Source organism: Falco cherrug, chromosome 8 (assembly GCF_023634085.1).
Source record: "Falco cherrug isolate bFalChe1 chromosome 8, bFalChe1.pri, whole genome shotgun sequence".
NCBI classification, from domain to species: Eukaryota; Metazoa; Chordata; class Aves; order Falconiformes; family Falconidae; genus Falco; species Falco cherrug.
In genome coordinates, this window is record NC_073704.1 from 46,933,920 (window position 1) to 46,959,805 (window position 25,886).

The 25,886-nt window shown below is 47.1% G+C and overlaps 1 protein-coding gene across 1 annotated transcript in view; it reads right to left on the reverse strand.

Annotated features, from left to right (window-relative positions):
* FGF18 (fibroblast growth factor 18) overlaps nt 1-25,886 on the reverse strand; it is a 73,327-nt gene that overhangs the window by 25,041 nt on the left and 22,400 nt on the right. Inside the window, exon 3 of the mRNA XM_005442675.4 lies at nt 19,354-19,534. Coding sequence (XP_005442732.1) covers nt 19,354-19,534 — 181 coding nt within the window. The remainder of the gene's footprint in view (nt 1-19,353; nt 19,535-25,886) is intronic.

Sequence of the window (25,886 nt, forward strand, 5' to 3'; positions counted from 1 at the left end):
GATGCTTTCAGGCACTCTCAGCCACAAACAACCATCTAACACTGAGAAGGCATCCTGTCCCATTTCCAGGATGCTGAGCAATCCCCTCGGTGCTCACTGGGCACGTCTGCATGACACAAGGCCAAGACATGCAGAAACATCCACGCTGGTGCCAACCACACCAGTCTGAGTACCCAGCCCAGGACAGATGTGCAAGCATGACACACTGCCGCAGCAGTTAACCCTACGGGGTGCACAGATCAAGATATTCAGGCAATAAAATATCACTCATGCATGAGTGAAACCTCTGCTGCTTAAGCCTGTCACACCATTACAGTGGTCTCACCTGTAGGGACAACCACCCAAAAAAATCCCAGTACGAGTTCAGCAGTGGCTAACAAAACATGCCCTGGGAACGATGCTGAGCTGCTGGTCCTCCCCGAGCATCCTCAGGCAGAGCCTGCTCCCCGCCCTGTAGGAGATGGGTTGCTTATGCCAGAATGGCAATATCAAGGAAAAAAAGGGAGATTCTGAAATAAAGCAGTGCTCTCCTCAGGACTGCCCAGGCTCCTAGAGGATGACAAAGCTTCCAGGCACTGTCCCTATAGACTATTCACCACATCTTGGGAGAAGCTTAAATGAAAATTCATTACTTCAAGGTCTTTTATCAGTCCGCACACATAGAAAATATTTGATAGTTTAGCTGACATTTGACCAGAATAAATACCAAGGTAGGTGTTAAAGATGTTGCCAAACTTAAATAAAAATTTAATAAATCCCTGAGTCTGTGATTCTGTGAAAAACAAACAAAAAATATCTGAGCACAACATGAAAAGTATAAGCACTGTATTACTGGCCCAAGCCTGTACTACCCAGAGGCTGATCGCCGTTTACCCACGTGAAAAATGAATGTAAAATACTGTCCTTCTGACACAGAGCCATTTGCACCCATTTGTAGATCTAAGAAAACAGGATTAAGCAGTGGGGAATCAGACTTGGCCTCTCACAGATGTTTTATACATAATTCACCATAAGAGACACTAAAAATATTTTGGCAGTTGCTTCAATGACAGTGAATAAGCTTATTTAGACAAGATCCAGTAAAACTGGAGGCGATAGGATGTGTGCTTTAAAAACGCCTGGGCGGGGAGCAGCAGCGAACAAATTCTGCACTGAACTTTGCCACCTGCAAACTTGCAATGACTAAGAAGTAGGCCTGGAAAGAGAAACGTTAAAAATGTTAGCACAGAAATTCCTCTATCTCACCAGGGTGTCTTGCTGCCTCCAAACACGGCTCAAGTGGACAGTATTTCTACAGAGGCAGGAAAACTGCTTGACAAGCTGCCAGGCTCTGAGTCTGGAATTAGTGAAGGATGAGCCTCAAAAAAGTTCAGAAGCTCTGTTATGCTTGAAAAAGCACCTAAAATGAAAAATAAAGAGCCAAACCCTGATGTCTTTGATCATTCTCATTTGAATAAACTCCTACTGACATAGTCAAGCCCAACAGACAAGGACCTCAGGACCTGGCCCTGAGCGCCTAGCTGAAACGCATCCAAAGCACTGGAGTCTCCTGGGTCTGGAAATAGCGTGAACCTTCTCTGTCCCACAGAGGGTTAGAATTACCGCAAGAACAAACCCTGCTGAAGTTATTTTGACTCTCTTGTTACCAGTCTTAGCTGAACCCAATAAAAATACTGATGTACACAAAAATAACAATAAGTGGAGAATGACAGCTATGGGAACCCCACGTACTCTTGCTTCTCCAGAGCTGCTTTACTTGTTGCCAGAAGCGTAGGACAGACCGCATTTACTCTGAAGCACTCACCCACCTCTCTTGGGCAGCCTGGTGGCTGGCTGCTCATCCTTGGCAATGAAGTAGGTGTGATGCTAGCACCACTGTATCCTCTTACCAAGGAGTCCCAAACACATAAATCTTTCCTGTATGCCAACACCATGATGGTTTCACGTACTCCAAAAGTTAGTCCATCCAGGTTCTACTGTTGTATTTGTGAGCGCTCCAAAATGGGGCTAATGAGGAGAAATGCGTAAAGCATTTGCAGCGTTGTTTGAATTAAGATTATCAGCCGTGCCTGATATACAAAGATGCTAAGTTCTACCAAGCAGCCTTCTTCATCTGTGCCAGTAAAAGTTGAAATTATGACAATTCATTTTATGGATAGAAATACAAGCATGCTCACACATTTTCTCAAAGAGGCTCATTGTAACTTTCCCTTCTTCCAGCAAGTATAAAAATATGCTGAAAATAAAGTTGCAGGATGCTCCGGTATTTTCAATGGGATTCTTGTGGCTCTGGAACCCAGAGGAGCAGAGGCAGCAGCACAACCTACCAGAAAAAATGTTCTGGCACATGGGGAAAATTCCTCTATGTTTTAGGATTTTAAACTGGGCTTGCTCTCAGAAATGGACTCAAACACAATTTCAGAGATACCTGATTTTTTAATCCTGGTGCTGCTGAAGCTCACTTTTGCCAAATAAAAGATAACGCATTATTAAATGAAGTATAGAAAATCGTCACTCTTAGATAAAAATATGAGAGTGTGACTATTTTTGGATAAGGGTTGAAAGACGTGGAGAAGAACTGATAGCACATGCAGGGACACATCCTCTGGAACCAACTGTAGGCAAAGCGAGTCTCTTGGAGGAGTGTCCTCTGCATCAGTCCACTTGAAAAGGTCTCTCCCTACAGACATAGCACTATTCTTTCAACTATTCTCAGAGCAGCAGCAACAGAAATAACAAAAAAAAAATCAGATATCACATTAACTCTGCCTTTAGCACCTTTGGTGTCATGTATTTGTATTTGGAAACACATTAATTACAGGGCTTTTCTTAAACTATTACCCCCAGTGCACAGCTTAGGTAAGACTATTTACTTGCCTTTTACTGCATATTAATTGCATGAGATGTTTTAAAAGTCTTTTTTTTTTTTTTTCACCTAGAGTCATTTGGGACCAAAGGCATCTGGCACTGGGTATTTAAATGAGACCTGTTGGAACTGTAAAATTAGTTTTATGTTTTAATAAAGGTACTTTAAAAATCTCAAATATTATTCTGCATTTAAACCATAAGTGTTTGGATTAAGAAAAGGAGATCTCATGTGAAATCTTAATATAAAAAGTAAATCAAATACAGAACTGAGCCAGTCCTCATCTGTGGCATTATAAACAAGAGCAGCAAAGGAAAGAGCAGCAAAGCAAAGAGGCAATATCTCTAATCACCTATTTTGAGGTGTTCTGGGTTTAAAGACTCAGCACTGCCAGTTCAGTATATTTGGAGACCCAGATCATCCTTAAAGCTCAGACTCAGCCCCACATTTCCATCCAAAATTTTCTCAGCCCTTTTCTCTCCTCCCTGCACTAGAGCATCCTCCCCTCCTCTCTCCACCTGGGGGGGTGGCCCACAGGGGATGGTCCTTTGAGGCGGCGAGTGCCACACTGGCAGGTGATGATGATGATGATGCAAGTGTTCAGCCTGCACCCACCCTAACATGGGCAGACAGAGCGCGTTTAGCTTGGAGGGCTCTTCAGCCAGCTCTTTGATCAGCTCGTGATTTACTTGAAAAGTCTTCAGACATACAGACAAAGGATAAACTCCAAAGGGCAAGCCCTCCTCCCAGTACTCACTACCCCACGCCAGTGAGAATGTCCCTCCTCCCCACTGGGACACCTTGTTACTCTCTTACTCCATCTCCCTCTGCAGTCTTTGGAGCAGATAGGAGAATGAAATTCCCCACTGCTTTTATACAGAGCACTGTCCCGACAGCCACATCTCTGCACCGAGCCCGAGGAGCAGGGCTGCCCCTCACCTTTCCCACAGGAGGATGAAGCCACCTTAGAAACCTGCCAATATGCCCCATGTTCGCAGCCAGCACCCAAGCTCCGCGACCACTGCTGCTGCGGGAGGAGCTGCCGGTGCCCACCACAGCCCTCACCACCAACGCCACCCTGGATGAAGGACATGCCACACAAGCCCTGGGGCAAGAGAGAGCCCTTGGCAAACAGTACCTTATCTGCAAGGGCTTTATAGCCCAGCACAGAGTTGCAGCCACCTGAGACTGACCCATAGGAGAAGAGAGTCATTTCTCCACCCGGGACCCCAAAGGAGCAAAGGAACCAGTTAAATTGAAACAAGGAGCTTCAGTGCAAGCCTTTGGTGGGGAAAGCAGATGGCTTTCCCTAAATCCAGGTGCTCCCCAGGCCTGGCCCTCCACCGAGGTCGCGAAGTGAGCAGAGACCCTTGGTAGCTCAGGGCAGCGGGAGGGGAAGCACGCAGGTGCCAGCCCCCAGCCTCCCCACAGCAGCCACCGCGTGCCCTCCTCCCCGCCGCCAGCTGCCCCGACCTGCCGTGTCTCTGCAGGTCCACCTCCGGTGTGAGGAGTTAAAGCTCATCCCCCAACAGGCAGGGATGAAAAGGAGACAAAAAAGCAGGATGTTGGTGAATGACAGCAGTGGGTGGCCGTCAGCCCCTGGCTGGCGCGCTCTGCACACAACAGGCACAGCCAAGTGTGTCTGGCACCAGACAATTATTTTGCTGGAGGTGTGTGCGGCGGGAGCGCCGAGAGCCATTCTCACAGCGAAGCAACCAGCCATGTCGGCTAACAAAACCTCTCACCGGGAAGCATCCCTCTCCTTGCTCCCATCTCCTTACCCAGGTTCAGTTGGGGTTTTTGTGTTGGTTTTTTGGGTTGGTTTTTTTTTTCCTGTGTTGTCCTTCCTGCTGGGGCATTTGCAGCTCTGAAAAAAAAGCAGGTCAAACAGCCCCAAATGGTGTATTTAGTGCTTCCCCTCAGGTTTCTGTGGCTTCTCTGCCATTTTCCTACCGGACTTGGGAGCACAGCAGTATTTATGGGGTAGCGAGCTGACCCCTCGGCTGCAGTGGGCGAGAGTGCCTGACGTTAAGTGCTGCTAATGCGTTTTGCATTTGTGCTCGGGGGCAGGAAATCTCAACTTCCAGTGCCAAGGGGTTAATTATAATTTATGTAGCAAGATCCCAGGCTGTGTTTTGTTGTTTGGGTTTTTTTCCCAGCTAATTAAGAGGTACAATTACCTTTGAGAATCAAAGGGATATTTTGGTACCCAGCTCTTAGAAACAGATTACAGGCACTTAAAACACAAGGACATCTTTGCTTTTCTACACGTGCTTAGTTTTTCATTTAGATCATTAACAAGAAACTGTCATATTCCTGGTCCACCAGCACAATGTACTTGAGGCCATCTATGGAAGCCATTACAATACGGTAACATATAGCATTGCTGCTTTCCCAGTGATAAGCTACGTTTCCAACAACATGTTTTACTATCGAGCATCACCTGCCGCTCAGGGCTGTGCAAAAACTTTCTGCTGATTAATTAACAAAGCTTCATGATAACCTTGAGCTGGGTAATACTTAAACAGACCAGTCTGTGCTCAGACTGCAAGCCCAGGACTACTTACTATCCTAAGACAAGTAGCAGGTTGATGGATACTATTGCTGTATTAGTAATACTTACTACTAAATTGTCCCAGGCAGCATGGCAGTCCCTCTGCATTGCCCTCTTCTACCCAATGGCCCAGCGCAAGCAGGGGGGGACCTTGCCAGGCAGGACTTGGGAACTGAAGCTAAGGGGCAATTAGCAGCAGCAGCACCCAGAGACCAGTACTCAGCGTGGCTGGGCAGCCGGGCAGGCTGGTGGGCAGGCAGCACCCGTGGGACCCATCTCCAGCAGCTCCAGCCATGGGGATGCACAGGGTGAACAGCACTGGGCTGTGCTGGGCAGCACTGGGTGGGCTCCCGCCCTGCCTGCGGCTGAAGGATCGCTGGGAGCCAGCCTGCCACCTCCCACAATCTCCCTCTGTCACTCCTTGCCTTCATGTTTGCGCAGAGGTTTAACAGTTACACGTCCCTAGTTCTCACCACCCTCAGAGGTGTTTGCTGAGCCATTTGCAAAGGGTTAACGCAATTGAATATTCAGATGGAAGGGAGGGTGGTTTGGGCTAAAGGCAGAACGAAAATGCTCTGGGGAACCTTGAAGTCCCACTCCAGGGAGTCACCAGCATTACACTACACAGGCTGCATCCTCAACTTGACTTGGCACAGGCCGTGCAAATACATCTCCCACCATTCATTATTTTTTAGGGATGCAGTGGGCTGTTACTTTCTGGGAAATTAAGCACTTAAGTTAGAAACTGATGCTGTGGAACTGTCAGCAGACCACATACACCGCAGGCTCTCACGCATCCCTAACAGCAGGATCCACCCTGACCCAAAACACAGCCAGAAGCAGATGCGAGGCTGGCAGGGGCAATGAAGACCAACCCTTTCTCTAAAAAGGGGGTCAGCATTAAGACCAAGAGGAACATCTGTCCATGTGGGTTAGAAATGAAGGTCGTGGTGCCAAAGCCAACGGGGGAGCTCAGCAACTGGTATCCAACATCAATAACCTTCTGCCTACAGCTTGATCACACCGTGGAGTGTTTATCAGGCTGCCCTTTGATGTGCTGACAGCAGCAAACTTGCTGTGCTGAATCTGCCGCAAAGCGGGTGGGAGCACACAAACTGAAAACACGCCATGTGAGGCATTGCTGTTAAATTAGGAGGAGATAACGCAGTCAACACCTCAGCATGGAGAGATGCCGACTGGTACTGCTCATCTCAAAGGCGCTCCAAGAAGTTTATTTAGAAACCTGACAATCAACACATCCTACAGGTATTTCCATCCCTTGAAGCCATTCTTCACTAGGTAATTGCCAGCGAAAGGGCACGTCAGTTGTCACATGCCATTTTACAAGAATATCTACAAAGTGATGTAAACCTGTACCGAGCAGAGCGTTTCCAGTACTGTGGTAGTCAGCAAACAGAAAGTTCTGCTGCACTGCAGGAGACTAAGTGCAAATCAGAAAGGCTTTCCTATGTAAAGGTTGAGAATAATCAGGGCAGAAGAGGGGATGGTATTTTTTAGAGGGTTTATTACTGTGTACAGGGAGGCGGCTCCCTCCTCGCACCAGGTACAGCAAGGGGTGCTAGTGCAGGCAGAGGCTGGGAAAGGACCTGGATCAGCGGTGGAAAAAGCAAGACAGGGATTGCAAAACTGTTGCTTGTAGTCCCGGCTTAAGCCACTAACCTGCGTGACATTCGGTGAAAAGGACTTGTAAATGCTTAACCAGCAATATGACCGAGCTATATAGGAAAGAAAAAGAAAGGAAGGGCAGATCCAGAGGGAAATATATATATACCAGCATTACCTTTCCCTACAGCTTGCTCTTTATTGAAGAAGCAGCAAAAGCTGCAGTGCACTTCAGAGTACAAACACTGACATGGAAATTCAGAGCCCTGAACTGCTTCCAACAGGGAAAATATACTGACCGCAGTCTGTTTGGAGGTCAAACAAAATCAATAGCCTTTCCCTCCAGTCTGTCTCTAAACTAAGCTTCTTTCAAAGACATCCAGAGAAAATGGATCATCTTTTGTTGTTGTGTGTGGTTTTGGGTTGGGCTTTTTTTGTTTTGCTTTTTTTAAGTGGTCAAACATTCATACAAGTATAAGAAACTCCTTCCTCCCTCAACGTACTGAAAGGATTGTATAGAGGTCAAAACTGCCCGTCAGTTTTACTACACAATAGATGAGTTACCCAGTTCTTGGGGAGGGAACGAAGCTGGAAGTCGCTTAACACTCAGTAAGAGAGGAAAAAATAAATCAATGTATTTGCTTGATTGGGGTACATTTAAAGGTGGTTGTCAATTAGTTCAACACAGTTTGCTGTGGCAGAGCACAACAATTTAGCCCCAGGAGCTGAAGTTTGCTGCGTTTCCTCAGATTCCTCCTGCTGAGAGACAGATATTGGCTACAGCCAGGTCAGGCACTGAGGAGGAGGAGTGAGGGTGGAAGGCACAGCCGCAGAGTGGGAACCAGTGAATGGGAAACTGACATCAGATACAGCAGGACTGGGGACTCCTCCCTTCCATTCGAAGTACGCAGTAAACCAGATTTGTGTCCAGAAAGGAGCAGAGATGATAACTGGTTATTGCGCTGGTACAAAGTGTGCCTCTCCACCCTGCGGCACACGCTTTTCAACTACTGTTTATCTACCAGTGTGCAGATGGTTTCATCTTCACAGATATAAGTGGGTCACCCCAAGCTGAGGAAAGGGCAGAAGGACCGAAATGGTAGAATGGAAAACCCTGCCTACATCCAATTTTTCAAATAATATAAATTCCTAAAAATCTTAATACGAAACATCACAAGGAGAAGTGGGAGGGGCAAATCATGAAAAGACACTTCCTAAGGGTCCCACTGAATGCATCCAAAGGAGAACCACTGCCTTCAAAGCAACGGATCACTGATGACTTCATCTACCAGTTCTGTTCTGACAGTGTTTTAAGAAACTCACCAAATCACAAAATAATTTAGGCTAGGAAGGCTCTCCAGAGGTCATCCAGCTCACCCTTCTGCTCAGAGCAGGACCATCAGGGCTAGAGACCATCACTCCTTAGCTGTGCTCCAGCTCTCCTGCAACAGGTCACTCTTCCTGAGAAAGCTGGCATCCTTGTCTTGATTTAAGCGTGCCTAAGGATGCACGGTCACTGCATCAGGGATGTGGCTGGAGAGGGACAGACACACCTGCAGCTGGCTTGGGCCCCAGCACCAGCAGAACTGAGAACAGACCTCAGCAAGAGTGAGCTGCCCATGCCTATGCCCCTCTGCCATCCCTGCAGCCACAGTCCACGGAGACACACTGATTCACCTTTACCTAATGGGGCATCCCACAGTGCTGATGTTTGCTGCTGTCAGCACCTATACGAGCTACATTAAAGCTACTGTTTGTCTCTAACTCCCGTTGCGAGTGCAGCAGACGGACAGCACACCAGCACCGGCAGCAATCCACACCCTGACTCATCCGCCGCCCTGCTCTCACATATGCCGCAGGAAGAAGGGTTTGTTCCACCAGCCACCGTAAAGGGCACCTCATTTCTGAGCGAACATATTTAGCATCTTCTAATTAGGATCTTAGCTTCTTCTTGTGCCCACACAGGTCTAATAGTTCCAGCACCAGAAAATCCTGGCAAAGCTCAAAACAGGTTGCAGCAATGGAGACCGTCAAGTGTTCACCCAAATTCGTTATGGCTGCAAGAACAACCAGGGCTAGCAGCTAGAAACAAAAGTGCAGTTTCTTGGCAATGCTTTTTATCTCCCCTCCTCCAGTCTTCCCAGGTGGAACAATTTACCCGGTGACTACACAGCTCTTACATTTGCTTGTTAGCACCCCCAAATTAGTAGGTGTAAAGTCAATATCCTTTTGCCTATTTACTCCTAATGAGTTGCCAGTCAGAAACTTAACTTGAAAAAAACAGTTACAAATGCAGATGCAGAAGCAAATGAAATAAAGGCAAGAATCACCGCTGAGCAAACCTCGCACAAAGGCAAGGGGCTGGGCACACCACGCAGCATCCTACCATTGTCAACAGCTAAAACCTAACAGCTTTGATTTGCCTCCCACCGGCTAAAATGGTTTGAAATGCAAGGTCTTAACAAAGGTGCAAGACACAGGAGGAATGGGAGGCACTGCTGGGCACTTAATCTCCTTTCAGTCTCACACAGGAGCTCCAGGAATGGCTCTGCTGAAGTCGCTGGAGTTTCATGAGTGCAGAAAAGAGGATAATCAGGCCTCAGCTGAAACGGGGATCCAGCCCTGTGATCCTTCCATGCAACCAGCAGAAATGTTATTTGGGATTTACACTGAGGTTACCTTTAGGCAAGTTCCTGCTGGAACCTGGGGCAACATCACTGATCCCAACAGGACAAGCCCAGCTCTCAGCAGCCGCGGAGTTCACCCTCTGCCTCGGCACAATGTGCGATTTGAAACTAAGAACCCAAAGTACCCCTCGGTCTACTTCAGCACTCACCCCTGCAAAAGCCTGCCAGAGCAGTAACGGGTTCTGTGGTGAGGATACCCCCTCAGGCCCGTACCACACGGGGGACACAGACACACTGCTAGCCTTTTGACTGTCCCTGGCCAAGTGCTGAGGCCATTTCACATCATTTTTTGACATTTATCTGGTGTTCACATGCCATCCTATTCTTAGCCCTTCCCTGTTGCTCTTCCACACTGAGGCCTTCACTGCCTCAGCAGCTGCGGGTGATGTCCGCTGCTGCTAGAGCTCCCCTCTCACATCTGACCCTGTTTCATCTCCTGCTTGTTCTTCCTAAAGCACTTGAGACCTTCAGGTATAAACCAAACCATACCAGCTGCGCCAGCCTGAAGCCAGGCTCCCAAGCGTACGTTGTCGACCGTATGCTCAAACACCCATGGCTGGAGTCACCATGTGCCACGCCAGCATAACACCCGCTCCTTCTCCATCCCACCAGCTCCTGGATGAGGAACAGAACAGCTGAGCAGTGTCAGAGAACGGGGACTCCCTTCCATGGCATAGCCAGGCCCGGATCCTTCCCGCCAGCATAGCTGCCTTCCAGTTGTGATGGCAAGGAATCTGCTTGTGGGAGAAGACCCAAAACTCATTACAGCTAGAAGGTGGCAGGGTCACGGCAGAAGGCAGGATTTTTTTTCTTATTGCTTTGGGAGGAAAGGCACCCTTTTGGCAGCTGTGACTGCCGAGGAGGAGAAGGCTTTTTAGGCACTCATTTCAGCCATCAGAGACAAGGGCAAAATAAACCTGAGCACTACCCACTGCTTCTTCAAGCTCAAGTGGTCCAGGTGGCATCAGCAAAGGACAGGCACATCCCCAAAGCAACTACAGCAGAAGTCAGGGACACAAAGCTCAGGAGACATTGAGAAGGTCTCAGTTCCTACATCACCATAAAAGCATTAATTGTCTGTTATGGGCATTCAGAAAATTCTTAAAACTCATCAGGGACCAAAGCGTGTGCTATTTATTGCTGGCACAGCTCATTAAAAGGGATGCTCACAGACTGCAGCCATGCAGCCATCTCCTCCCAAGCCCAATACCCCCTCTCTTCCTCACAGTAAGAAAAAATAGGGGTTTTTTTACTGGACCTTCTCATTCCCTTTACTTTCAGCTCGCCTTCCCCTTCTTGTGAGCGCTGAGACCGCAGACGCTCTACACGTGTTCTCCTCTGCATCCGACTGGCAGGCAGTCTGGAAAATGCCAGTATTGGAACGGCCTGAATTCAGCGGTTTCTGAATGCTGATCGGACACTATTTCGTTCAAGCCACAGATAGTCATTTTTGGGGGGTATTTTCAGCTCCCTTTTTGGATTCTTCCAGATTTCCAAGCGTCATGCATCAGCAATTTCTTCTCTTCGGAGCTTCATTATTTTTCACCTTTCTGCCGAGCCTGAGGCTTGGTGCAGTTTGTAGGGGACCGGGCTCTTCCCTCTTCTTCCAGACGGCCACGCAATGCTACTGGCGTTGTTAATGTTTGCTGTGCTCCACCTCGCAGCTGTGGAAATTCCTGACTATCTGGTTTTTAAAAGAGCTGAGGTGAAATCTGAGCGATTAAAGTGCCTTATTTTTTTATAAAGTCTAACACCTTTCTTGAGGAAACCCCAGCCTGAAAACAGGAATGGTCTCACATCTAAAAGCACCAAATAATTACTTCTAACCAGGCTGCCGGTGTGGTGTCCACTACCACCATCTCTTTCGCATCTCTCCATTTGCAATGCTTTTACCCTGACGGCACACACAGGTCAAGGGAATGGTGCAACACTTCTTTTGGAAATGAGGGAAGGACACACATGGAGATTGAGACGATGGCATTTGTGCTACTCTGTCATACATGAGGAGAAAAGGTCCTTCTCTCTGCACTGTCTAGAGGGTCCAGCCTCAGTGTCCTACCACCCCACCTGGGCAAAACGGGGCGCAGGAGATGCTCCAGCCAAGCAGCTTGGCTAACGCCACCAACATTAAGTCTCAAGCAAAGCAAGCTCCTGACTTCAGGTCTCTCAAACAGCAGCCTAACAAGATCCCGTGTCTATTTTCCAGCAGAAGCGTGCACTTTACACCTCAAGTTTTGAATTTCCCATCCTGTCTTTAATTAGGCATGTTGTTCATAGGGTTATTGACATACTTCATTTCCTCCAAATGTTTCTCATGAAGGACAAATCTCAGTGGCCACTTGATAACATGCATGGTGATGTAGACCAAAGCCAAATTTACAAGACAATTTGTTGGTGATGTTTTCCTTCCCCCCTCTCCAAAGTAAAAGCGATTAAAGAATCCTTTCAGAAACATAGACTAGCCTATTCGCAGGATGCTTTTAACTGCATCCCAAGAACTGACTTGAATTCATGACTGGCTGAATCCTTAGATATGGGAAAACCGCATATAGCACAATACAAGGCTCAATAACAGACACCAACATAAAACTGCAATAAACTCACAGGAGCTCTCTCAGCACTTGTGCACACAATCACTCATGGCCTAGAAATATATTTAAAATTAAGCAAACCTCTTCCAGAACTTCATTATAGAATGGTCTGGGTTGGAAGGGACCTTAAAGATCACCTCCCAGTACCCACCCGGCAGTCCCCAGGTACAAATTCCAGATAAAAGTAAATCTTTGTACTAACATGCATAGTGCGTTTTCAGAGTCACCGAGGAGAAAGGGAAGCCCCAACTTTGTTTCCATGTGATTTTGTTGCAGTCAGGGAAGAATGTTTAGCAAAGCAGCTGCTTGAGCTTCATGGGAAAAAATCGTAATCACAGCAAGGCAGGAACAGATAATATCATATTGACCTGTCTTCAGGGTCTGGCATTCACATTTTCATAAAGTGTCTCAGAAGATAAATCACTATACTAATAATATTTGTATTGATTATCTAAACTGAAGCAGCAATCGAATCCATTGTCTCACTTCCTCTTAAATTGCTCACAGATGGGATCCTATTTCCTATTCTGCATTTCTAATGGGAACACTTAAATCACAGCACAGAATTATATACACACACAAACTGTTAACAAAAACCCTTTTATGACTTGCATGAAAATAAAGATTTTTCACTTTGTAGCTCACTTCCCACTCCACACAGAAATTTAAAATGACAAATTAACAACAGACCTCTAAATTACTTCTTGTTATTTCTGGGTCCTTAATATTTACTGACAGGCAGGCTTATGTTTTCCGAACCCTGACCAGTGATTATGGAGCCTTGAAGTTTGGACATAGAGCTAAAAGGTGAATTATTTATTTTTTCTGTGAAAGTCAAGGCTCTTTACACTATCTCAAGGTCCAGAAGTAGAGAAATCAGAAATCACTGTAGTGCAGAGGAAAAATAAACAGCTTCTGCTGTTACTACAGGTACAGAACAGGGGCCGCTGTGGAAAGAGCTGAACTTCAGGTGTGAAGCTGGCCACAGTGGGAGTTGGGGGGTAGCAGCTATCAAAATCACAAGTAAAGGCAACCGGCAAGAAATACATCATTGGAAATAGGGCTGTCATGAATCAAAAAGCAAAAGGCTTGGGTTTTCCTTCCCAAACTTCTCATCCTGTCTAAGCGGAGCTCTCCCCTACCCTGGCGCAGAATACAGCGGAATAAAATAAAATATAAAAAAAATAAAATTTAAAAAATAATCATTTTTTAAAAAAAAGAGTATTACATATACAGATGGTTCATATAAGGTGCTTATAGCACATTTCAAATGGCCACTGAACCTTTGGGAGCCGCCTGGAAGGTGAGCAGCCAAGGCACTACGCAGCCCACTCTCCAAGGGGGGAGGGGAGAATAAAAATTAAAAAAAAAAAATCAAGCAATCAGGGGACGTTGGGCAAGAAGAGGAAAAAAAAACCCAAACCCAGAGCCACAACACAGCAGCTGGACGGCGAAGGCTTCTTGGGCTCAGGCCGGTCCCCAGACCCATATGACTGTCCAGCTGCCAGGGTGAGTGATATCCCCTTCGCTGGGGTCAGCTCTGCCCCCCGGCCAAGTAAGTGAAAATAAATGGTTTAGAAGATAAAAGGTCTTTTTTAAAAAAATTATTTGTCTTGTTGTCACGTCAAAACTGTAATGGGAAGAGACTGCAGGCAGCGATACGTCGTTTAAATAGGGAAAAGCCACCCTGATGGTTCCCCGAATACATTACTGGGAGCATCCCAGCTCGTGCGGTACCTGGCTCCTGGGAAGACAGGCAGGTTTCTGAACCTAAATACAGTGTATTTAACTAACCCCAGTTTCTACTTGGGCTACATCTCCCGGCTTCCTTGCAGGTTAATGCTGCGCTTCCCAGCCACAACGAGTTTAGGGTTTGGTTTTTTTTCTTCCTGGTCTTCCCCGGAGGGGGATCAAAATTGATTTTAACTGTTCTAGGAAGGGAAAGGGTTAATGAAGTTTCCCAAGGCAGCTTGCTGTTAAGGTGCCAGAAATGCTGAGGGGAAAGAATGACTTGCTAAAGATGGGACAATGGCACTGGTATTTTGCATTTGTTTCCAGGCTTTGAGATAGAACAAATGGGAGTCATTAGTGAAATGAGTTTAGGGAGTTCTAAATTAGCTGTCAGGCTGCCAAACCCGAAGAAGTGCTATGTCAGCTCATTAATTCTGGAGAGCACAGGATTACCCAAACCTAGGAAGGAATCCTGCAAAATTCAGAGTCAATTAAAGGAGGCTATTTTGCTGTAATAATATTTTCCACACGTATTACACCTCCTCATGGAACAGCGCCCGCTTCTACCACAAATGAAATCTCTGGCGGGATGGAGTGTGGCTGATGTCTAGACGGCTGTAATGTGCTCTCCATGGGCTTGTCCCCTGGCATCTCTGGGAAGCTCCAGCTAGAACAGGAGGTGGGGACTGCAAGCTGGGGAGCACATCACCCAGGCTGGGGTGGCCCCAGGAAGGAGGCACCTGTCTGCCCCAGCTCCTCACTTTCCCTGTACCACCCAAAAAAGGCACATCTGTACAGGGCATGATGTGCTGTACCAGGAATGCCCGTGACCCGTGGAGGTAATGCCTGGCATCATGCATGCACTCCAACCTCTTGAATTTGCTTCCCTCTTCGGTCTGCCTGACCCCAGATTTGTCAACCACCTGCTAGCAAACCCATGGTTTGTTAACCTCCCCAAACCTCCTGTTTCAGAGCATCTCTCCAGTTCTGAGCTAAAACCCACTGAACTCAAGGGAAGACTGGGAGAGGATTTCACTGGCGCTGGGTCCACCGCCCTGGGTGGCTGGAAATGCTGGCAGCGATGGGTTGCTAAGAAGGAGATGTCATCCCTGTGCTCTGCCCCTTGCATGGGGTGTCCTCAAACAAAGCCTCCCATGCTACAGACAAGAAGGTTTGTAAAACAGATGGTTTATAACCTTCTAGGGAACCCAAGAGTTGTTTTAAACTGTGATAGATCAGGTCAAAGGACAAAATACCACTGGAGAGCAACCTGGAACGCCTCGACTAGTCCCCCTACATATATATACCACATCCCGGCCTTCGGGACACCCAAGCGCTCGCCGCAAATAAAAGTTACCTCCGCAGAGAGGGCGAGCCCAAAGACCCCTCACACCCCCCTCGCCTCTCTCCTGATGGCTATCGCTTCTCATCACCCCACAGGACTGCAGTAGCAGGGGACAAATTAAAACAAAAATCACATGGCTGTGAAATACAAATGAGGCAAGAAATGCCTTCACCCAACCAAGAGAGCTCTGTCTCCCCAACTGCGCCGGATACAAAGATCGTGAACAAACAGGATAGAATGTCTTCTGCCTTTTGTGAAATGAAAATAAATGAAAGGATCTAAGGTTTCAGGTCACTGATCCCTCTCTTCCCTATCTGTACCATTTATCGGAGGTAGAATATAAAGGTTCCAGGTCCTTTTCTTTTTTTGTCAGCGCTTTAATTGTTGTTTTTCCTCCTTACCCCTTTCATTTTCTGAATGAAAGGACCACTTAGGAACCTGTAAAGTAATAATAAGGTTATAACAGGAATATTGTTTTTCTGGGCCAGTGCAAACTTCTTCCGAATAGGTTGAAGAGATTAAAGTAAAAATGCAATCTGTAAATAGATCACTCTTTTAATTAGTTTATAGTCTGTTAAGAGATAATATTTTGTTCACATAGATCGTCTTTTATCTAAAGATCTCAGAGCACTTTAGGAACATCAATTAAGCCTTTAAAAAAACCCAACAACCTTGGGAGATAGGTAAGTGTATTTAGATTAATTAGTGTTGCTGAGAGCAGCAGGCATTATTATTAGATTTAATTTAGTCCAATAATTGACTTATCTGTTAATGGATTCTAATTCATCTGAGGAGGGATCAAATCCATCTGATTAAAAGGATTACATCGACTCAATTAATTCTATTAACTGACTTAATTTGCCATTTAATAATTTGACACATGGGGCCAGATCTTGGCCCCGAAGAACACATAAACCAAAAATTACGTACCGGAATTATTATGGCAGCAAAACTACGCATTGCAGAGCGTACAGTTTCCCTTGCACATGGCACTTGCAGACCTGGACAGAACACCCAGGGGGGCTCGCTCCAGCCAGCTTCCCCCCGCCCTGCAGTAAGTTCTCCCCCTTTTTTGCTGTACAGGTCGCTTTGCTGTACTTATGGTGGCTGCCTGGAAACAGCAATTCCCTGCCCTGAGATCTGCCACCTCCCCTCTTTTCTGGGCATTCCCTTCAACCAGGAGGTGAGAAGTTTTTCAGAAGTCAATAAAACCTTGCAATAAAACGAACCTCCCTTTTCAAAGGCAGGATAACCCTCCCACGCCAGCCATTTGGAAGCTGTATATGTGAAAAAATAAAAAAAAAAAAAAAAAAAGAGAGAGAGAGAGAGACAAAAAAAGGCCTCCCTTCATTTGGACACTGCTCTTTAACCAGTTGTGAATGTAGGGGACGAGAGAGGAAAGAGGTGCTAAAATGTTATTACCTCCCCCATCCTTAAAACTGGCTAGTGCTAATTGCTGGTGATGAGCACTATGGACCTTTGCAACAGCCACACCACTGAAGACATTGAGGCTGCGTTGCCCTTGCCCAGTGTCACCTTCTCTTAATGGGACTGAGTTCTTGGGGGATTTCAGGGCTGGAGCCAGCTCAGGGGCACCTTTTCCCACATCTCTTTCTCGTCCTCCCAAAGACTTCCCCAGGCTGTAATCCTTAGGATATCAATCCACATCACCTCCACCATCATCTCCCCGCCAGTGGGACAGGGTTAAGACAGAGGAGAAGCTGGGGGAGACTGCACCATCTGCAAGGGCGACATGGCCAGGGAAGGAGCCGGGCACTGCCCAGCCCTAAGCCTGGCTCTGACTCCCCGAGCCAGCGCAGAGGAGGAAGAGAGGGAAGAGGAGAAAAAGGGCAGGAGGAAAACCAGCCATCTGCTGCATGAGAGTAAAGGTGTCCTCCTTCAGAGGCAGATCCGACCAGCAAGACGGAGATGTGGATCAAAAGTTTGCAACTGTTGAGATCCCCAGACCTGGTTTAAGCCTCTCTCTGGTCTTGATCAAAGGTTACTCCGTCATAATGCCTGGGGGGAGGGGTTCCCAGCACATAATGAATCCTGTGTCATTGCCTTTGTATCCACTTTTGGCTGTAACACAGATGGTTCTCACTTCAGTAACTCTGACATCTCTCCCCCCTTCATTATCACAGCTAGGAGCTCTGCGTGGTCACATCCTGGACCTCCATGTCCCACCTCACTGTCTCCCCGATTATCATGCTCTAAGTGTTCCCGTGCCAAGCACGACGAGGAACAGATTTCCATAACCTTTTAGCACGGCTAGGGACAGGAAGGCTTTGCAGCTTGACGTGGCAAGGAGGTTCATTAGTAAGCGCCAGGGAGGGGGCAGGTGGGGTGTCAGCACATGGCCTCCGTGGCCAAAGCACTCTGGCTTGTTAGAAGGATGCCAGCAGCCAGGAGCAGAGAGGATTTGGTGACGGGCAGCGCCGTGGGCACCGGGGAGCATCCCAGACGGGAGATCTCGAGCTCTGCAATTGTGCAGCATCACCACCGGTCACAAGCACGCTCCTGCGCGAGGGTTTGTTGTTCAGACACGATTGCATATGTATGAAGGGGACAAGATGGGCTTTGACACATAAATTAGCACTTGTCAGCTGCTCACGGGCACACTTCCCTGCTGCACCCCACTGTAAGTGCTGCCTTCTTTTATGGAGAGGAAAACTACATCACGTTACCTGACAGTCACCGTGGGCAAGAGCGTTTCCTGGGAAGCCAGCAGCCAGCACGCAGCGACTAGTTTACATATCAAACCTTAAGAGGATGAATGCAATAAAATGACACAATAATTAGCAGCCAAGTGGCACTTTCCACTCCTGTTTTATCTGGAAATTTGGGAATGACAAAGGACAAGGTTGATGAGCCCTCGGGGCAGGGCTTTCTCTGATGGATTGGGTGACTTTACACAACAGCTGGGGGGGTTCATTCCACACCAGCCAGGTGCTTTCTAGCTGCCACCTCCCAGGGCACAGCTTCTGCTCCTCTGCCTACGCTAGCGGTGGCTGTAACTGCCCTCTGTGCTAGGCACGGCGGGTACCTCGTCCTGCCTGAAGCTCCCCAGGGAACAACTGCCATTCCCAGATTTTGACCTGCCATCACCATAGTCCACCTCCACCTCGACAGTGCTGCACATGAAGTCAGGCTCGCATGAACGTGCATGCTAGCCAGTGCATACACACACCTCTGCAGCAATGCATGAACACATGCGCTGTACATTCACAACAGAAAAAGGACCACTTGTTCGAACAGCCCCCAAATCCTTCCAGCAATCAACTGGAGGAAAAGTATTTCTGCTGCAACCATCTCAAAATGTACTGGAATTACAGAGGGTTTTTTTGTAATTCAGCCTGCTATCAGCATTTCTAGCCCATTGCTTGTGTGCAATTTACAGAGTGGCTGACACGCTGCTAGCCCAGGGAAAGTTCAGTTATTTGTGTTCCTGCAGGTTCTACACACCCCGAGATTCAGCTTACCCTCTGGGGTGCTCTCAAAGCTCCAAAGCCTGCTTCATTTCAGCTCAAACCAAGTGTCGCCCCTGCCTAGAAAGACAAGAGTGCTTCATTGAAGCACTGGATTCACCCAGACTCAAGCCCAGAGATCATGGGAAAAGAACATCCTCACTCACCAACCTGGGTATCATTTATTAATGACAGCAGACACACTGCGAGCTCATCTGTTGGGCAGAAAAAGATTTGCCTCTTCAAGCACCACTATACACTAATACATTGGGGCATGACACCACTGTGGGAACTGCCTGCAGCTGGGAGCTGGGCTGACAGCCTGCTCCAACACAACAAATTCCATGTCCTTAACCTGGAAAGGTTTTTTTCCCCTTTTATCCTGTTTTTTATTGCTGCTCTTGTTTTTCTCCCAAGAGGTTCTCAGCCTGACGTACAGGATTAAAGCCTTTGACCTGCTGTCTGGGGGATCCCAGTAAATATTCTTACCATATTTATCTCCATCTTCTCCTTTGGCACTGATCCTCCTGCCGAGCACTTGGATGTGTTTCCCACTTGTCCTGCTGTAGAGCTGATAGAGCCGAAGCTGCTTCCTGCTCACGTCATCCCTCGCTCGCGTCTGGTTCTCCACGTGTATCCGAAAATCTACATTCTCCTCTGCAGCAAACATCTGCGAGTGGATGGGGAGCAGGGAGAGAGAACAGAACAGACCATGAAACAACCAGCATCTTGGACAGAAAGACTGCACACCAACCTGCCAACGGGCACGTGGCGCAAGAGGACTCAGATTTGGCTGCCCTTTGCTTGACAGCTGCAGCCGCGGTATCAGGCACTCAACATGTAATTCTAGCCAGAGCTGGCTCTCGACAGTAAACCAAACCTGGGCTTTTACAATCAAACTGTGGGGTTGGTTTTTTTTTGAGTAGAAACTTCTGCTCGGTCCTGCTTTGATTTAATCCTGGTCAGCCAAGCTGGCCATAAATTAGGCTTTCCATTGCATGTGCATAGCCTCCACACCAGGTTACACAGACACATTTGGGAGAAAGGGGATGGACAACTCCATTTCAGAAAATTTGTGCTTCACCTTCAGCAGCTGTATTGATTCCCTGGATTAGCTGTGGTGAAGAAGTCAAGGGAAAAAAATATTTATGCTGACATTAGCAGACAGGACTCCAGATTTGCACAGGCGTAATGTCTACTACGATAGGTGTTGTTCGTACGTGGGCACTCTTCAGCCTAACATTTTTGCCAGCTCTGGTTTCAGTGAAGCCAGCTCACGGGTGACCCTCTGTGGATGCATCTCTGTCTGATTCAACAGGGCCACAGCTTGGGCAGAGATCACGAAGGCCAGCAAGAGCCAAACCAGCATGTCCAGCCGCGGGGCTGTTAGCAGCAGGGGTCTCATCGCTTGAGCCACATCATCTGTTTTTTCTGGCCAATGGAGAGAATTAACCTTAGTTCACTACAGCCTTAAAATATTACCAAAAACTTTCTCTGACACATCTACCCTTCTCTGGAGGCTTTGTTTCCAGTCTTAACTGTTCCCAAGAAACACCGCAGGATTCCTGCTTTTGCTTCCAGGGAGCTGTCCTGCCTTGCCCAAGGTCAAAGTGCCAGAGAACCCAGACGTTCTCCAGATGCCCTCCGAAAGGGGAGGCTGGTAAGCACCCAAAAGCACGTCACACCCAAACAGTATGAAAGCCCAGAAACCACTCCACGATCTGTCCCCAAGACTGTCTGCACCACAACGCCCACACTGCCCACACCAAACTCACAGACGGATGGTATTTTGGTGGCAGACTCCCTCCACAGGACAATAAATCATTTGGAAACCAAAAGCAAAAAAAATTTTGAGCAGTGCACACAAAATTTTTGATTTGACCAAGACAAAGACCATTCAAAGTCTACTCGTTGTTGGCGAGCTCTACTACTGTGTACCACCTGCGTGTTAGAGAAAAAATCCACCACAAAATAAGAATCACGTGGGAATTTAATGATGCCTAGGTTTGGGGCTGACAGAAGAATGACATTTACCTCTAGCAGGGTTAGTACTTCTCCTCCTAACCCATTCCCACCATGGCATGTTTGCACCCCTCCTAGCCTGCAAGCAAGAGTGTTCTGGTGTATTGGTGTGGGGATGGAGCTGGCAATGCAAATGAAAAGGGTCAGTAAATCCTCACTCAGGTCCATTCCAGGCAAAAACACATAAAAGCAAGTGGCCACAACACACAAAACAGCATAAAACAGCCCCACTTCAATCTCCTGTATATGTCACTTCATACCAGCAAATATTTTGAAGCCAAATACTCCCTGAAAGTCAAAACCTCAAAAGAACTTTTTAGCATTTCCAGTTATCACATAGACACACAGATCAGCAGCAGGAGGAAAACTTCAGGCGGGCAGGCAGTGCTGCTTAGCACCAGACCTTCACTAAGCAACCCAAACAAAAACATTATATTCAACACAGTGGCAACAGCAATGAGGTTCACAGGGATGTTGTGGGATCACCTTTGCTGCCCTTATTAAATGCTGGGATTACGCTATTTGAATCCCAAGTCCTAGGAGAGAGAGATTTAACTCTCTTACTTCACTGTCAGAAGTCAGGAGGAGGCTGCAGGAGCCAAACGCACAGGCTGAGAAAAAGGAGATTCAGGGCAACGCTGGGTCTAAACAGATATTCAAGGTGATGACAGAGATGAAAGACAAGAAATACGCAATTAATCATAGCAATATTTCCCACTCTTAGAAAACAGCTCAAGCAAGAAGCCGTGACCCAAAGCTGAGGATGTGAGAGGAGAAGCAGCCGTGGCACCTGCCAGGAGGGCACCGCGGGATGCTGACAGAGCTTACAGCAGTCACTGAGCCAGGCTCTGCTCACCCTCCTTTCCCGAGGTTCCACAGCTATGTCTCAGGACAGCCAGCAGGGCTTGGCATTTGATGTGAATAATATTCATTTATTTTCTTCTTCCTATGTTTCTCCTTGCTTTCTTTTCAAATCACATTATTGCAAAGGATGCTAAACTACTAAAACCGGAGATGTTCAAGTAATGTTGACAGCCTGCCTCGTACCCACAAAAGCAAGGCTATTTGCAGTTAAAATTCTGGCTCCATCATTTTAAGATTTAAAACAGATTTTAAATCAAGATGACGTCGTTACATTGCTTTCACCACATGTTAATGAATTTCACATTTTTCTAGGAAAAAAAACAAAACAGGTGGGATCTGAAGTGGGGGAAGGGCAGGTTGCTTTGCTTTCTTGGAAACTTCAAGCAGAAAAGGCAATCTGTTTTCCAAAACATGTTTTAATTCTCTCTTTTAATTGTCTCTCGAGCACTCACCCAGCAGGGCCCCAGCCCGTAGCTGCAGTGGACTCTGGAGCGCCCTTGGAGCCGTGCTGCGCGGTGGCTCCCAGCCCGCCTGCACACACTTGTCACAGTTCCCCTGCCCAGCATCAGCTAATTGAGTGTCTCCTCCCTTTGCAAGAAGGGCACGGCTGCAGCCCAGGAGGATGACATCTCCTCCTGCCCCAGCCAAGGGCCTGCTGGCATCACCCACAACCCCAACGCCCTGTCCAAGCCCAGCGGTAGCCTGGCGGGGGGATCAGCAGGGGACATCGACCCCTGAAATAAAGTCAGCCCAAGTGTGTATCACTCCATCACTTCCCCAGTAACAGGCCCAACTCTAGCCCAGGGAAAGAAATCCTGCAGCAGGAACATGCCACAGGCTCTCCGTGCGGCTGACCCTTGGGGTCGAGAAGCTGCCGTCCAGAGCAGCAGTGAAACCACCAGGATTTAGCTGCCTGCTTAAAGATAAGCACACGCTTAACCACTCTGTTGAAACAGGATGCTTTGCTGGAGTGTGGCCAAGGAGAATTAGCTGTGCCAGCCTGGGCTGCATCTGGCCTGCAGCAGAGAGTATCAATACTCTAAAATAAAATTTCATGCAGTGTCGATTTCATGAGATAAAACCTATTTGATCATTGCTGAAATCCATTCTCACAGTATCCCTGCCCTAAAGAGTATACTCCCTCAAGCAGCTAACTTTACCGAGATAAGAAAGTCCATTTATATATACCATAAGAGAGACCCTCTTTCATAAATCTCAAAAAAATTAGTAACATATGCCTCCTTCGGTAACTGATCACCAACACCCACTCAAGAAGGTCAACTAAAACCAAGTCCATCTACCCCCAAACACATTTTTATAACAATCACAACCACACAAAAACGAATGCAGAAATGTCTTTAAGTCCCAGCCCCACTTGAACACTTAAAGGCTTTCACTTCTGTTCACCAAAGCAAAAAGTAATCTTCCACACACACACCTTTTTTTAAATATTAATATGTTATTACTGTAACATGATATATGAAATGACCACTGGGGGGGGTTTGGCCTCTCAATCCGATCATCCACGCATCCACACTCTAGGCAGCAAAACCTACAGACTCTGGACCCAGAGTGCAGCACAACCTGTCTCTGAAATGAACAGCCGCCTGCACCTTCCAGCTCCTGACCAGGAATGTGCCCTGTGGGGGGACACCCTCTGGGGACAGGGAAAGGATTTCCTGCATCACTTTATCTCCCCCAGTGTTTTGGTGGGATTTGGGGTTGTACTGCAGTGTATTTGGCAAATCTATCCCACCCATATGGGCCACTACCTATGCAGGACAACTTCAGCACTTCAGGATCACGGGTTTCATACAGCTCCATCTCATTCTTTGCCAATGGTTTATAGTCTGCAAAACCCCAGTCGTTAAAACAGAGCATCACATTTGGTTTCAGTTTTATTCTTCCTCTCTGTTTTTCAGTCGGTTCCTCATCCATTTATTATTTATTTGTCATACATCTCACAGCTGTAACATACAGCCACAAAGACATCCCCAAAATACAGTTGGCGATACAGACCTCATGCAAGGGAATAAACAGCATTCCTTTTAAAAACAACCATCAGCTCAACCAACTCGTGCATCGGGAATGCCTCGCTTGCTGCACCAGACCTGCCTCGCCCCTGACAAGGCGCAGCTCTCCCTCCTCTCACTGCACTTGCCCAGTCATTCAAGGTAGGTCCATTTAGTCCTACCTCCTTTCCAAACAGCCACAGAAGCCAGAAACATCTTCAGACAGCCCACACTGGGAGATTTTCAAGTGCTTTTTTGTCAAACGATTCTAACACAATGAGTGGATTTCATTTTAAATGGCTTTACAACGATCCTTCGGTTTAAAGCATGACTGGAGGGTGAGAGAAAGACCGTTGTGCTGATGCAGCCGAAGGTTTCACCATTAAGTAATCCAAGAAACACTCAAGACCAGCAAAAGCCTCCGACAGCAGCACTGCAGCGTTAGCCCTGCACAAGCTCGCACCGGGGGCTGCAGGCAGCGATGCCGTGCTGTGAGCAGGGAGGAAGCACAGCCCCGCCGAGGTCAGTGCAAGCCTCACGGTGCCAAGCCATGTTTACAGGATCTGCCTTTCCATCCAACCAACCTCTACACATTTTGAATTTTCTCTTTTGAGCTTTCCAGTAAAAGGGGATGTTAATCTGTTATTGTTCGTGTCATAAAGCATTACAGCATGAGATGTCCAAGGCCCACAGCATGGCCAAGTTAGTTGGGAGCTGGACTTCAGAATTTCCTGATTTTTTGCTTTTTATCCTACAGAGCCTCCAAGCCTCATCAGAGAGCAAACCATATGTCATTCCCCAAACCAATCTAGGAATACAAAATCCCTCTTGCTAAGGGCCATTCCGATTGCAAAAGATAAACAAATCAAGCTATTCAAAGTCCTTTCAAACCCCATCTGATAAGCAGGAAATACTTATTACCTTTCAGCCATCAAATCAACCTAATATTAATGATTTTCTCCATGACCTTCTAAACACATGAAAGTTAACTCGGTAAGGTCAACAAGAGGATATCCAAGACAGATCTTTCTCAAGTCTGCAAAGGCAAGTAACAAACCACGTTGCTGCCATGACTTTGGCAAAATTCCTCTATGCCAATTACAGCAAGATTTGCTAGCACACCATGGCAGCCATCCACAGCATACAGTGAAACACGACGCACTCCTCATTTGCTGCTTTTTCCTCCTCTTAACTGCAAAGTCAGTCCTTCACCAGCATGTTGTTACCTCCAGGTTACAGAGCCTAGTTTGAAGCTCAACAGAAGTGGATGTGCACTGCTTCAGTGACATAGTCACCTCTTTGGGCTTAGAAGCACGTTTGGAAATTCATCTAATGCATGAACGCTCCATATTCAGATGCACAACAGGAGCCCGGAGCAAAGGGAGAGGGCACCGCCGAGTGAATCTCTGTGTATCTAATGGGAGAGAGGCTGTGGCACAACAGTGCCAGAACGGCACAAATGGAACTAAGCCGTTCAAAGTAACAGAACGCAGACCTTTGTTTTGGTGTTTGCTTCTTATTCCTATCCACAGAAAAATATTTTTTACTTCAAAAAATAAATATCCAAAAATCTAAGTTGTGCTCCCAACCTTGGGAGATGTCACCTCGGATGATGCCTGTGTACCTTCCAAGATGCACTGTGAGAAAGGCCAACGCCGAGCACCACGGAAGTGGTGGTTACAAATGATGTAGATGTGAGACTCCACACAAGACTCCCCCAGAGGCATTTACAAAGTATTTCACTTGAAATACTTTTGAAATATTTTTTTTGATATGAAAAACCATTTCAACAGGCAAGAAGGAATGTCCGATTTAAAACCCAGATGCCAAAAGATCTCGGTCCACCAGAGCTGTACCACCGTATAGCCAGCTCATAAATCGAGTCATGAACCATCTTCTGTCTTTGCTTCCTTAGAAGGCTGTTTCAGAAACACCTTCCTCACACCCACTGCCTTAATTTTCTACCAAGTATATGTACATCCAGTTTACATCTGTTCATTCTTGTACCAACAGTGTCCAGTTTGGATAATACTTTGCCCCCTGTGCTTCTCCTTGCAATACGTCGAGGCTATTCCCTTTCTCCCCTCTCTTCCCCACTTCCATTCCACCATGCTCAGAAAGGAT